Source organism: Mesoplodon bidens, assembly GCF_964165515.1.
Source record: "Mesoplodon bidens genome assembly, chromosome: 7".
Taxonomy (NCBI): domain Eukaryota; kingdom Metazoa; phylum Chordata; class Mammalia; order Artiodactyla; family Ziphiidae; genus Mesoplodon; species Mesoplodon bidens.
In genome coordinates this window covers 14,137,760-14,153,387 of record NC_138164.1, presented here as the reverse complement: position 1 = coordinate 14,153,387, position 15,628 = coordinate 14,137,760, and the positions used below count along the sequence as shown (strand labels likewise).

Sequence of the window (15,628 nt, the reverse complement as noted above, 5' to 3'; positions counted from 1 at the left end):
GCTCCCTCAGAGCAGGGAACCAAAATGGAAGCTGTAGGCTTTTATAACCTAATTATGGAAATGACATGCCATCACTTCTATGTGCCCCATAGTGTGTCTTCTACCCTGGAATAGTGTAGGAGGAGATATACAAGGGCATAAGTACTAGAAGGCAAAGACCAGTGGAGGACTCCAGAGAGTGAAGACCATAGTCATCTAATGTATTCATTTCTATTCAAGATTCTTTTTCATCTAAAGGGTTATTTGAATGCACAGTTAACCTTGAGTTTGGAAGTATATGTCTATCAGTATACTTTCTTAAACTGCACTGGTGTGTTAATATTTTATGTCTCTACTATTCTGTTTACTTGGATAAAAATAAAAATTGACTTACATTCAAAGGAGATTCTATATTAATTTATCGTCATTTCTAGTACCTACAAGACATTTGGGGTTTTTTAAACCTTCACTAAGTAGAGTAAAAGGGAGGAATTTAAATATTGCATAATACAAAGAGTCAGATGTTTGGCTAATTCCAGTGAATATTATTTTTCTCAGAATTTTTTGCAGATAACTTGGGTGATTTCCTCATTTTTCTCCGCCGCTTTGCCGATGACATCTTGGAGACATCAGCAGATTCCCTGGAACATGTCCTTCATTTTATCACCATTTTCACTGGAAGCATAGAAAGGTGAAGTGCTGAAAGCGTGACTCTGTCACAGTTTAGAGCTGCAAACATTCAGAAGACTTCTAAACCAAGAAATAAACAAGCCTGAATCATAAGGGGTTGCCTTCAGAAGTTGTGTTAACATTAATGAATCACCTGACTATCCTTATGGGTAGCCCCAAATCCCACACTTGAGAGGCATAATAAACAAAGGACTTTGCCCACAGAGAATTTGAACCTGCATATAAGGTACCTGATGGGAATTTCACTGCTAGTCCCTGGTTAAAATAGTTACCTTAATGCCAGAGACCTTGCCAGGTGCTAATGATCTTCTAATGTATGATAACAAAGTTTGCTCTTAAAATTCTGAGTTGGATGAGCCGTAAACTTGGGTAAATGCTCTCTGATCTCAAGTCTTACCATTCATAGCTTCTAGTCCTCCTTCCCAAAGGAAGATGCTCACTGGCCTGTAGAGTTGCTTCTCTGATTTTTTGGTGGTAGGCCAAAGGAAACAGTATGTATGTAAGTGAGAATTTGCTGCACAAAGAAGAGATCCACAATCCCCTGAGCCGTGTCAGTGAGACACAGGTAGAAGCCAGTCCTTCACTGAACTGAGCAGACCTAATGAAAAATCATAAGTCAACAAGTATTAGGTGCACATGGTATGCATATAAGTAATGTGGAATAATTATATCCTGGCCCTTAGCCTCAGAAAGCTTGGAAAGGCAAGTTTATCCCAGATGAAGCTGTCAGAGAATAGTAAGTCATGCATTGTTATACAGAAGTAAACAGAATGGCGGAGCGTTAAATAGAAACTTAAGAACTCATCCTCGTAATTGGTAAGCTGTGATCTTAAAGAGCTGAATGGTACACTCTGCATATCCCCCAGAAATTGACCGACTTAAAGCTGCGGAGTCGTGTTTTCTCCTGTAACTCTCTGTACAGATGATATATGATGTTTTGACTCCTCGTATAGAGAGAATAGTTATAAATTTGGGAGTTAAATTTTCTGCCTGCTCAGTTTGCTTTCTGCCCTATTCATAGGATGAAGAATCCCCACCTAAGGGCCAAACTCGCTGAGGTGTTGGAAGCAGTGATGCCCCACATGGATCAGACCCCAAATCCCTTGGTATCCAGTGTGTTCCACCGGAAACGTGTGTTCTGCAACTTTCCCTATGCATCCCACCTTGCAGAAGCTCTAATCAAGGTCTTTGTGGACATTGAGTTTACAGGTAAAGCAGTCTAGAACCAAGAAACTGATCGCTGATCAGTTTTTAAATGTCAGGAAAATATCATAAGCCATCATTTATTGAATACCTACCATGTGCTACCCTTGATGCTAAGTGCTTTTTTCACATTGTTTCCTTAATCTGTCACCATCTGGTAAGTTTTACTCTGTTATCCCCATTTACCTATAAAGACATGGATGCTCAAAAAGATTAAATTATTCGTTTATGTCATACAATTAAGTGGTAGAATCAGGTCTCTCTCACCTTAAAAAAGAAAAACACATACTGTTAACAACTTTACTATAATTTTTGATAGAATCATACTCAAATAAATAAGGCTGTCCAATTAAAACCCCAGGTCTTTATTTTTCTCTGCCTCAGAATTACAGAATGGTGATAATGAGATGATGTGCTGACTGAGATATTCTTTTGTCTTATCCAGACGGTCTAACTCTCGTACAGTTTAATTGTTAGATTAAGAATAACAGCAACATTCCCTTTCTCTCATGCCCTTTTGAGCTGTAACCCTGAGATGCTGTGTCTGAGTAAACAGTACCCCCTCTCAACCGGTAAACAAGATATGCAAAGCAGTTACTTAAGACCCCTTTTAAAGGGGATGTCCTGCCAGCCAGTGATAAATACAATTAACATTAAAGAGACATTTAACACTTTACTGACTGTTTTTCCATATTTGAATTTTGACTTTGTTACTTGCTTAGTTTCCTCATTTGTAAAAGGGGTTGAAGTGATGGTTGAGGCAGTGTATGTAAATCTTTATAATATATAAGAAGTTGCACGATAAATCATTGCAGTTATCTCATTATACAGACACTATGACCCTTTGGTTGTAATATTAGAGGGTGTATTATAATTCCTGTTTTATTTTCTGAGGAAGTGGGAGTTGAGAAAGAGTAAGAGACTTGCATTAAGTGGAGCCAGAAGGAAAACCTAAGTCTCCTGACTCCAAATCCCATGCCCCTCCTTTATTATATGACCCAACCTGTAGAGCTCTGGTGGTACCTCTGGCATGTCAAAAGCAGTATAAGCCTCAGATTTTTAGCTCCTGGCCTGATTTTTCAGAGTAATCAAGAACCAGTTGGCCACACAGTTGGGATGTTATCTATGAAGAATGTGGGGATTACTTTTAGTAGCCCATCCTGCACGTGGCTGGCACTGCCACAATGGCCAGTGCAGAGGCCTCATTCAAAGTCTGATAAGTAGTCTACGTTTGGATATGGAAGCATTTGTTTCCCTTGGCTTTTATTTTGCAGCTCAGTCTTTGTCCTTTTCTGAGTACTGTATCGTTTATATGTCCCCCTCTTGTTCTGTCGGTAAGGAGATAAGCAAACACTTGATTATGACTCTAGGCCTTCATAAACTCCCACGGCAGGTCTTGCCGGTAGCCTTGACGCATTCAGAATTTTCATAAAATAAATGGCTACACATAAACATAAGCTCTTGCCTTTTCTCTAATAGCACTACCTTTGCTGATGTTTTGCTCTTACCTTACTCCAGGAGACCCCCATCAGTTTGAGCAGAAGTTTAATTACCGCCGCCCCATGTATCCCATCCTCAGGTACATGTGGGGAACAGATACCTATCGAGAAAGCATTAAGGTGAGAATGTTTTTGGTGAAACCAAAATTGAGTTATCTGAGTTTTGCTCCACATAAGCCCCAATGGGTTGCGATTCAGTACTAAAATGTTTTTTTCTTGGGCTGGGACTTACAGGATTTGGCTGACTATGCCTCTAAGAATTTAGAAGCCATGAATCCCCCACTCTTCCTCCGCTTTCTTAACCTGCTGATGAACGATGCCATCTTCCTTTTGGATGAAGCCATACAGGTAAAAAAACAAACAAACAGATTTAACTGCCCTTATACCATCATACATACTTTTTACCTCTTAGTCATAATAGAGCAATCCTTATGCTAGCGATCCCCTAGTACCAGGCTTGGACACCAAAAATTTGCAAGTAGTAATGTACCACCAACCTTGCCCTTGTAGAGTTTGATAGGTATTGTTCCATTAGAGACCAAGACCAAGGGCCTTATGAGCTAGGATGATATTTTGGCAGAGAGTGGAAAAGAAAGTGTGAAAGGCCAAACTAAGGTACACTGGCAGAACTAATCAGTCTAGCACTACAGAAAGAAATCAGAGGATCTTCATTCAGTTAGTGCTTTCAACTTTCTTGCATCCCAAGACATCAGTAACAGTGACTGACCAAGGCAATGATTCTTAGCCCTCTTTCCTAAAAGGTTCTGACTTTTATACCACTATTTGGAAAAAAAATCTCTGGTTTGGGTTATTTTTTCACATGAAGACTCCAAGTCATCAGTACTCTTCATCTGTCCACTGCCTCCCAAATCTTTAGCTATATCTGAAACATGAGTTTTACAAAGTATACACCTGGGGGTCTCTCAGTTCCTTCAGCTTAACCCTCCCTTGTGGAGCTGCTTATTGCTCCTATAAAAACTTCCCTTATCTGCGACAGGTGTAAGATAGGGCAGTGACCCAAAGGGAGACAAAGCAGGTAAATCATGAGGGTAGCCTGTTGGATAGCCCACACACTCCTCGTATTGATTAGCAATCTCCCAGTAACTTGTATTTGATTTGTGAGAAAATGTTCCTGCTTTGTTCATAATCCCATACTTAAAGATTTTAGATCTGTTGCCTTAGAAAACAAGTCCTGTAATAAATAGACGTTTCTAAGCAAGAGCTATGTGACAGAATGACACAGATGGCGTTTTCATGGGACTGTAAGTTTAACATGCTTGCTACAATAGCAAGAATGTTGAGAGGTAGAGGGTTTTAAATATTTATGGTTCTCCTTCCAGACATTTTGCATGTTTGATAGAGCTTTGTTTTTTGATAAGCAGTTTTGGGGGGTGGGGGTTTTTTTCATCTTTCATCTTTTTTTTTTCCCTGTAGCCTGTTTGCTTTTACCAATATTTCATATACTATTTATCCTTGTTTCTATTTCATAGACTATAATATTTCCAGGGGAATTACCCATAAGTCTACCCAGGCTGAAACAATTTTTCCCACAATTTCTTTTTTATCTTTTTTTGTCTTTTTTTCGTCTTTTTTTTTTTTTTTTTTTTTAGTCTGTGCCTTGCGGCATGCAGGATTCTTAGTTCCCCAACCAGGGATCAAACCCATGTCCCCTGCATTGGGAGCGTGGAGTCTTAGCCACTGGACCGTCAGGGAAGTCTCCCCACAATTTCTTTTTAAACTTCAGCCCTGTGCTGAGAAAGCCTCATGTCTCTTAGGTAGTCCGTGGTTTTCCCAGCTTAGTGGACTAGATTTTAAATAAGACCTCTTAAATATCATCTTCCCTTCAATACACTTTGTTCTCTGATACCTTCCACCTCTGGTTTCTGTAGTATTTGAGCAAGATAAAAATTCAACAAATTGAGAAGGACCGAGGTGAATGGGACAGTCTGACTCCAGAAGCCCGCCGAGAGAAGGAGGCTGGCCTACAGATGTTTGGACAGCTGGCACGTTTCCATAACATCATGTCCAATGAAACAATTGGTACCCTTGCCTTTCTGACATCAGGTAAGGATACAACACACTGCTTTCCCAAAACATGCAGTGGTTAAGATCTGCTTCATTTGAGGGATCAGCCCACTGAGACTCTGGTGACAGTATCCTCCTCCACAGTCTGAGAGGAAGTGAATCACTAGAGAAGCTTCAAAAAGAATGATGTTGTCCATTGTTGACATGGGAAGGAGGAAATGGTCATCCTCACACAGCTGCCAGAAAGCATAAGTTAGTACCATTGTTCTTGAGGACACAACTTAGCCATATCAATATATCTGGGGGTGTTTGTATTACCTGAAAAAAAATATTCTTGAACTCTGGTTAAATGTGGTAGATCAAACAGAGATACTTATCTCTACTCTCTCTAGAGCTGCACTGTCCAGTTCAGTAGTCACTTGCCACATGTGGCTCTCAAGCATTTAAACTTTGGCTAGTCGGAATTGAGATGTGATATAAGTAGAAAATACACACTGCAAGACTTTGTATTTAAAAACAAAGTAGGGCTTACCTGGTGGCGCAGTGGTTGAGAGTCCGCCTGCCGATGCAGGGGACACGGGTTCGTGCCTCGGTCCAGGAGGATCCCACATGCCGCAGAGCAGCTGGGCCCGTGAGCCATGGCTGCTGAGCCTGCGCGTCCGGAGCCTGTGCTCCACAACGGGAGAGGCCACAACAGTGAGAGGCCCGCATACAATCAATCAATCAATCAATCAATCAATCAATAAGTAAGGAAGGAAATAAGTAAGGAAATAAATAAGTAAGGAAATAAATAAATACATACATACATACATACATACATACAAAGTAAAACCTTTCATTAAAAATTTTTATATTGATTATATATGAAGTGACAACCAAGGATCACCAGACATTTGAGGAAATCCTCTAATGTGAAACACAGATAATAGATGAAAACTCTTTAAAACAGGGGTCCCCAACCCCCAGGCCGTGGACCAGTATCGGTCCACAGCCTGTTAGGAACAGGGCCGCACAGCAGGAGGTGAGCGGCAGGCGAGTGAGCGAAGCTTCATCTGCCGCTCCCCATTGCTCCCCATCACTTGCATTACCACCTGAACCATCACCCCACCCCCACCCCCGGTCCGTGGAAAAATTGTCTTACACAAAACCAGTCCCTAGTGCCAAAAAGGTTGGGGACTGCTGCTTTAAAATATCTTTATAATTTCAGAGGTATGAGAGAAGATACAGCATACATAAAACGGAAAGAAAGAGGCAACACAAGGGATTATGCAAAGAACAAGAAGGAGCTCTTGGATATTGAAAATACAACTTCAGAAATTTTGAAAAGTCAGTAGAAGGGTTAGAAGATAAATTCAAGGAACTCTTCCGTGAAAGTAGAACAGAAAAAGAGATGGAAATTAGAAGAGAAAACAAGAAACTAAAGGATCAATCTAGGAAGTGTCAAAAGAGAAAAATGAAAGGACATTATCAAAGAAATAATACCCCCCAAATTCCCCAAAACTAAGAGATTCTAAATTAAAAGGAGCCACCAAGTACCCAGCGCAGGGAATTTTTAAACCCCTACACTAAGGTATATCATTGTGGCATTTCAGAAAATCAGGGTACCTAAAAGGTTCCAGAGAAAAAAATCAGGTCATGTACAATGGTTTAAACATCAAAACATCTTTGAATTTCACAGCACTGACGTTTGAAGCTGGAACACAGTCCTGATGGAAAATATCTTTTCAGCCTAGAATCTTATAGCCAACCAAATCATTTTACCCTGTTTGAGGGTAAAATGTAAGGACATCTTCAGACGTGAAGGTATCAGATTTACTTCCGGTGTACCCTTTTTGGAGAAGCTACAAAAGGATAAATATACTCCATCAAAATGGAGGAAAGTGGAATCCTGTAAGAGAGATGCAAAGGAAGTTCCCAGGCTGATGATAGAGGTAGCTTGTATGACCACCACACCATAGGCCTATAAAACAAGGAGTCCAGATTGGAGTGATGAATGGAAGCTTCCAGAAAGAACATCTCCAAAAACTATTTTTGAGAGTTTTACATTTCTGGTGGAGAGTTTAGAAAGATTTAATGATAGGTACTCTGAAAATAAGCGGAGAAAAAGAAGTATTAAAAAGTATATATAGGGGCTTCCCTGGTGGCGCAGTGGTTGAGAGCCCGCCTGCCGAAGTAGGGGACATGGGTTCGTGCCCCGGTCCGGGAAGATCCCACGTGCCGCGGAGCGGCTAGGCCCATGAGCCATGACCACTGAGCCTGTGCGTCCAGAGCGCAACGGGAGAGGCCACAGCAGGGAGAGGCCCGCGCACCACAAAAAAAAAAAAAAAGTATATATATTGGCACTTTCCTGGCAGCACAGTGGTTAAGAATCCGCCTGCCAATGCAGGGGACATGGGTTCAAGCCCTGGTCAGGGAAGATCCCACATGCTGTGGAGCAGCTAAGCCTGTGCACCACAACTACTAAACCTGCGCTGTAGAGCCCGCGAGCCACAACTACTAAGCTCACGGGCCACAACTACTGAAGCCCACACACCTAGAGCCCATGCTCCGCAGCAAGAGAAGCCACTGCAATAAGCCCGTGCATCGCAATGAAGAGTAGCCCCTGCTTGCTGCAACTAGAGAAAGCCCGTGTGCAGCAACAAAGACCCATGAAGCCAAAAATAGTAATAAATAAAAATTTTTTAATTAAAAAATATATTATTTTAAAAATAAATAAAAATTAAAAGTATATATTACTTTATATATATAATCATTAGAATACTATGTGGCTCTGCTATATATGATATTAACATAATCTTAATGACAAAATCTAAATTATTTCACCAAAGATTTGTTTATATATTAGGGGAATTTGTATTTGGGGAAGAGGGACAGCAATGAGAGCTAAACTCTCATCAGTAGTAGAGTCAACAGATAATGACTAAAATTGAAAAATTAAGAGCCAGCAGTACTAAGCAAACCTTACACTACTTGGCTTGTTGCACTTGGTATTTATTTATTCATTCATTCATTCATTCATTCATGCCATGACCTAGCAGTTCCTTACAAATTTGTTGTAGGAAGTAATGTCTACAAGATATGTACACAGTGAAGTTCATCAGTTAGTGAAATGCTTATAATAAGAAAAAATTGACAACAATAGTAATGTCCAGCAATAAAGATAGAGTACATAAATAACTCATGGTGCAGTCACACATTGGAAAACTATGTGGCCATTAAAAAGGGTTATGAGGGCTTCCCTGGTGGCTCAGTGGTTGAGAGTCCGCCTGCCGATGCAGGGGACACGGGTTCGTGTCCTGGTCCGGGAGGATCCCACATGCCATGGAGCGGCTGGGCGCGTGAGCCATGGCTGCTGAGCCTGCGCGTCCGGAGCCTGTGCTCCACACCGGGAGAGGCCACAATAAGTGAGAGGCCCGCGTACCGTAAAAAAAAAAAAAAAAAAAAAAAAACGGTATGAATCGTCACTATCCTATAGAACTTTATGTGATGGAAGTGTTCTATAAATCTGGACTGTCCAATACTATAGATACTAGCCACATGTGGCCACTGAACACTTGAAATGTGGGTAGTGTATCTGAAAAACTGAATTTTTAATTTAATTTTAATTAATTTAAATAGTCACATGTGGCCAGTGGCTACCATGTTGGACAGCACAAGAACCTATATTTACTGAAATGGTAAGGTATTTACGATATCATTAATGAAAAAAGTAAGTTACAGAATATGTACAATATGATAATCATTTTGTTTTATAAATGTATATGTATGTAAATATGGACAGAAAAACTAGAAGGATATATTAGCAAAATGTTAACAGTGTTTACATCTGAGTAGTAGTTTTTATATTTTGTTTGCTTTTCCTTGTCTAATATTTTCTAATATTACTGCAATGAAAATGTATTTTGAAAAATAGCAGTCCCCAGAGGTCTCCAAGTAAAACTCTAAGACATTGTAAGTTGAAAATTGCTAATGGATTGAGTTTTCACAGACTTTGGCTTTTTTTCCAGAGATCAAATCCCTCTTTGTGCATCCTTTCCTGGCTGAGCGCATCATCTCCATGCTGAACTACTTCCTGCAGCACCTGGTTGGCCCCAAGATGGGGGCCTTAAAAGTCAAGGACTTCAGTGAATTCGACTTCAAACCCCAGCAGCTCGTTTCAGATATCTGCACCATCTACTTAAATCTTGGGTACCTGAGATTTAATTGGGCAGGCCAGAGGCCTTGCTCATGTTTTAACTGGGGGTTTTGACAGTGGAATGACTAGCTGGTGATTATGTAGAAATAGAAAGGAAATGGTTTGTTTCTAGTTGGCTGATGAAGGAATCTTCTATAGTTTTAAATAATGAGATTTTGTATGACCTGTGGGATGTTATTTGGAATTTCCAACACTCTCCCTTGATCTGTGCAAAGATAAACTTTACTGATTGTTCCATTGTTTGGAAAAGCAGTATATTTTTAAGGTCATGGGATACTTGATAAGACTTCCTTCCTAAAAATTAGAAGAAATCATTCTGTATCAAAAGAACATTCATGGTATATAACTTTGTTCCTCAACCCATCTGTTATTGCCCTCTTTGACCTATCCTCTGATGCTCAGTTTCCTTCTGATGCTGACCTTCTAGGGATGAGGAGAATTTCTGTGCCACTGTGCCCAAGGATGGACGTTCCTATTCCCCAACTCTCTTTGCACAGACAGTCCGAGTCCTGAAGAAAATAAATAAGCCTGGGAATATGATTGTGGCTTTCAGCAACTTAGCAGAGAGAATCAAGGTAAGGAGGAGGATAATTTGCTTATTAACATGTTCAATAAAAATCATGTCAACTCAGCCGTTCTGCTTTTTTACCCAGTTTGAGGGGGGAAAAGAGTATTGCATTGAAAAAATATAAATAGCTGATCCTTCCTGATTAGTCAATGGCTAAAACTACCATATTCTTTAATAGTACCACTCTTTTCAATATGAGGGTGAGAACAGAAAAATAGTTTAAGAAGCTTCTACTAAAAAGAATTTACAGATTTTTAATAGGCTGTTTTTATGAAAACTTCTCTGTATAGTGTTACCAATAGATTTGAAAATCTATGATATTTATGCAGAACTTTTTAGAATACAATTCAAGATTAGTAGCTCTTTGTCATTGATTTTTATTGATTTTTCTCTGTTCTCTCTATTTGTAGTTGGTAGTTGGCTTATATAGGAATGGCCATACATTTTAAAGATTAAAATACTATATTGTACTCAGCTAATCACTTTCGTTGGAGCAGCTTCATTTGCATTTATGAAGAAGGAAAAATTATGGCACAGAGTCTAATGGAAAACCTTCCTAATTGATAACAGTCTTCCCTTCATTGAGTTACTTATTTATTGAATTGGGCTTCATCTTTGCCTAGAGCTTAGGCGGATGGATCGCTGAGGAACTAAAGTTCAATCAGATGTTGAGGCCACTTTTAAATTCCCATACCTGTTTGTACCTAAAGCCGGAAACTGCTTTTCATACACAGACTGCATGAGTAACTCTGTAATTATACAAATAATAACCCCCTCCAACCCCCACCCCTTACAGCTGGGCTGTTGTCAGAAGGATGGATGTTGTGCATGGTGTGGTTTTTTTCCTTGTTAACATTTAAATCCATTTCTGGTCGTGGCTGCTAGCGGCTGAGCCAAACTGAAGATTCAGAGTTGGGGCTGAATGTTAAATTTGCTCCTATAGTATCCATATTGGCTTGTTTAGAACATAAAGCTGAGAATTGTTACTGTCGCCGTAAAGGGTTACTAACAATAACCCTTGAAGATTAAGGTATAGTCATTGAGCATTTTGAGTTCAGCTGCTTCTGTGATTTCCCTGTAACTACCCGGTATTTGTGCTCAGTCTCTAGCAGACCTCCAACAACAGGAAGAGGAGACCTATGCAGATGCCTGTGATGAGTTTCTGGATCCCATCATGAGCACACTGATGTCTGACCCTGTGGTGCTGCCGTCTTCCAGAGTCACTGTGGATAGATCCACCATTGCCAGACATTTGCTCAGGTAAGCCAGCCCCCAAAAGCAGCCTCAAGAGTACAGGTGTACATTTGTCTGCTATCATCTTTTTCTCCCAGTACAGTACTATGCACCCAATAGGTACTCCACATTGTTGATTTATTAACATATTGTGTTGAGGAGGCATTTTGGTAGAAGTATATCACTTGATTGTTCAGGATTCCAACATCCAAAACAAGACACCTGTTGAGAAATGCTGGAGCTAACCTTACCTCTTCCTTCCTCAAGGAAATAATTTCTGTCCATTATAAAATATGTCAACGTGGAGTATAAGTTGACTTGAAATTGTTTTAATTTTACTTTAGTTGTAAAAATATAAAAGACAGATTGAAAAAAAAAATTCAGGTTTTACACTCATCGTATGGGTTTACCCACATTCTGCTGCAGCTGTTGAACTCAGCCATGGTGACTACAAGTTTTCCCCAGCCTACTCTCAGTGCAGCATTAGAAAGAAATGGGTACTGAGAGACTCTGCTTATTTAAAATGAAGTTATATAAGTTGACCCAGATCTAGGGAGATAATGTTCTTTAAATATTGGAAAAAAGGATGTTCTACTTGATGGTATTTGGTATTAAGCACTCGCTATATGCATGATGCTGTGCTGGATAGTATGTCTTTTCCAAAGTGTCAGTGAGAGTTTATATTTTTATCGTGGCTTCAGAATACAGAGAGAAGGTATATCATCTTACCTATGAGGAAGCCATAATCTGCATTTACTTGAAGAGCAATCAGCTAGCTAAATCCAGTGTCAGCCTACAAAGCTTTATCCCTTAACACCTTATACTGTTTCAAGAGTCTGTCACTAAAACTACAAACAGCTCTTTATGCTGACATGATTGTTATAGGGTCTCTGTCTTGGGGAAATGGAATCAAATACCATCTGAAGAGCAATGTTGAGATAAAGTTTGTTAAGCGGAGAGACAAAGTAGCTAAAAAATCTGCAAAAAAACCAAAAAACCTCCCAAATCACTCTCTCTCATCCCATTTTTTCTAACCTCAAGTCAGCACTTGATTCAGAATCATAATACACTCTAGCTTCAGTCTCAAGGTGGGATGCCTAGGTATTCTCTTTGTGGCTGAAGATGTTAGAACTTACGGAAATAACCCCATTTCTCTTTTCCTCTTTGTCTCAGTGACCAAACAGATCCCTTTAACCGTAGTCCCCTCACCATGGACCAGATCCGGCCAAACACAGAACTAAAAGAAAAAATCCAACGGTGGCTTGCAGAAAGGAAACAACAACAAAAGGAGCAACTTGAATAAATACTGTGACCTAAACAAACCAAAAACCAACCCCAGTGTGTAGATAAACAATTGTTTGTGGTTTCTCTCTTTCTGGTTCTGTTCCTTTCCTTTTTCTTGCTTTCTTTTTTTTCTTCACCCTTTACTAAATTAGAGAACTGCTCTTTCTCAAATTATGATAATTAAAATTCCTAAGACTTTACAGTGCTCCTGGCTTGCAGGAAATTATACTTATAGCATCACCACGTTTGGAAATCATCACTAATTTTTACCCTTTGTTATATCTCTTCCTGTTCTTTCTTCTTCCTTTTCTTACCTTAAATTACATTAACTTCAACTACTAAAACCTCCTGCCACCTTACTATTTCTCTTCCAAGAACTGCTCAAACATCTTTGGTGAGCACTGCTTTTAAGTATATGATGTCACGTATTTCAGTGACAGCTGATATCAGAAAGTCCTGTGTTACCAAGGTATTTACTAGACTTTATGACCCAGACTTCAGCCCTTTTCCTTGTTACAGCTCTGCAATGTTACAGAATAACATTTTGTATAAAAGCAGATACCTTGATGTTTGAGTAGATTTTTGAATAAGATGAAAGATGACATGAAAAAAGGAATCTTATGCAACTTCAGTTGGTAGCTCTTAGTTTTGTGTTATCTTGTAACTCAAAGATACCTTGGAGGCCAAACACTCCCTCATGGAGTTGTCATTACCACAGAAAATTTAGCCCTATAATATTTTTAGGAGGATTGGTAGAACAAATTTGCAGTTTTGACACTTTATTCAGAAAATTCCGAGGTGAGAAAAGAAGGCTATTGGGCCCTTTTCATCTACTGAAAATCAAGGACTAGGCTTGAGTAGAAAAGTTAGGCAACAAATATTGTAACTATGAAAAATGTCATTTTAAGACACTAATATCAGCAGTATATCTCAGTATATATATATATATATATATATATATATATATATATATACACACACACACACCTACGTACACACACCATGTACATTTTTATATTGGTCTAGTGTAAAAAGAGTACCACTGTATATTGTCTCTTCCATGGTAAGATGTCTGCAGTGTGTGGCCATGTTTACTAACACTTATTCTAGACAAAATTCTGAGACTGTAAAATGTATATAGTTAATGTTTGTTTGGGCTTATGACCTGACTTCTAAGAGCTGCTTCCAACTCATCCTTAGGTCATCAATTAACAGAGCAGGAATTTGAGCACAACCTTGTCCACAAACCATTTTAAATACCCACTTAGCCCTATGTAATTAGTAGATGGATGGGCCCCACTTTTACAAGTTGAGCTTGAGTTCCCTACTCAGTTGTGCAGCTTAACATGCTGAGTGAGGCACATTCCCCTGTGGACTGTCTATATCACTGTCCCTCTAAGCCCGAAAATATAACTAACAAGAAAAGTGGTATGATCTAGAAACGGGTCATTGCTTCATTTAGAGGATACTACTGTTAACCACGGCCTCTTTCAAATAAGATGGTAGTTTTACGGTAATCCAACACAAGTTGTTATAAGCAGTCCTTGATGTGTTTTTGATGGTATCAGCTGGAAACCCTCAAGTCGAGGGCATCCCACACTAGATATAAAGTAGATGTTGCCTATTGCTGTGCTTATAAATGAAAAAGGCAGTCTAGGACTCTTGCAAATGCCAGAATGTAAGATAGTAATTCAGTATGCTCCCTGGGCCTTTAAGGCATGGGTTGACAGGATTTGTTTATTTTCTTAAAATGAGCTTCATTTCATATTTATTATCCTCCTTTACTTCTCTGAGAATGAACTATATAAAATAAGCTTCAATTTACTTGCATTTATCTTCCAAACCCAATGTAGTAGGATATTTTCATTTTTAAAAGAAGTGGGGAAAAGACCAGAGTTTTATAGGAGAAAATTGGAGGAAAAAACGGGCACAAAACCTCAGAAGGCAGCTGTTCCCAGCAGCTTTCTAGTTAAGAACCTCTATGCTGCCTCTTGTATCTGTGTCTGTATTCTACTTCTGTATTAAGTTAAGTCTTCAGATTGTAAGCCTTTTCTGGCAAGGTTTTTTGTTTTTTGTTTTTTTTTTAAATCTCTTTTCCTGAAACTTTTTATGAATGGCTGTGGCACCATTAATGCTGCTGAATATCTATAAACTCATCACAAAGGCAAGTGCATAGCTTAAGGCCACTGTTGGTAAGGAAACCAAGTGTCCTCTGTGCCTTTTTCCTTTCCTTGAAGTAATTTAAGACATCCCAAAAATGAGACTAAAAAATTATGATCGTGGTACAACATGGTGCATATGTGCACTCGGAAGCTTAAAGAGGGCTTGTGTTTTCTGGAACTCGGAAGCAAGCTCTAAATCTATTAGAGCAGACTTTCTGACATACCTAGTTTTATGTGTTGGCTTTGCTCGCATATGATAGGAAAGTGAAGACTCTTTAATCAGCTCTAGTATTGCTTACTAAGAGGGTAATACTAAACTTGGAAAATTAAGTAGGTTTTATCAAGCAATCTGGGTTTGTTTGTTTTTAATATAGTTTTTCATAGATATGTGAAAACTGAAAGAAATGTCAAAGGTTTTTTAATGGTGCAGGTGAAGGTGCCAGTTGCTATTTGGTATCACACTCTACAAAAGCTTCATTACTTTATTTGATGCTGGTTACTAAGCAGCCATTGCACAGAGCATAAGTCTACTGGGTGCCTTTACAAGCCAGAGGCTGATGCTGCACTGTTGATATCATGTGAGGAAATAATGCACATTCTCTAACTGCTTGGAAAAGAAAACCTAGAAACAAAGAAAGTGAAGAACAAAACGACAGGAAGTTTGATTGAAATAAAACTTGATCAACGTAACTGTATTTTGGAACATTCCAGGAAGGTTACTTCTTGTCATACTTGCCTGGGGGTGTTTGTTCAAAGCTTGTATTTAATAAATGAACATCTGACTTAACAA

The 15,628-nt window shown here is 39.2% G+C and overlaps 1 protein-coding gene across 1 annotated transcript in view; it reads left to right on the top strand.

Moving 5' to 3' along the window:
* Window positions 1-15,628, top strand: part of UBE4A (ubiquitination factor E4A) — a 35,550-nt gene extending 19,922 nt beyond the window's left edge. Inside the window, exons 12-20 of the mRNA XM_081239666.1 lie at window positions 538-670; window positions 1,691-1,878; window positions 3,391-3,491; window positions 3,606-3,719; window positions 5,261-5,435; window positions 9,404-9,584; window positions 10,019-10,166; window positions 11,262-11,419; window positions 12,566-15,628. Coding sequence (XP_081095792.1) covers window positions 538-670; window positions 1,691-1,878; window positions 3,391-3,491; window positions 3,606-3,719; window positions 5,261-5,435; window positions 9,404-9,584; window positions 10,019-10,166; window positions 11,262-11,419; window positions 12,566-12,695 — 1,328 coding nt within the window. The 3' untranslated portion in view covers window positions 12,696-15,628. The remainder of the gene's footprint in view (window positions 1-537; window positions 671-1,690; window positions 1,879-3,390; window positions 3,492-3,605; window positions 3,720-5,260; window positions 5,436-9,403; window positions 9,585-10,018; window positions 10,167-11,261; window positions 11,420-12,565) is intronic.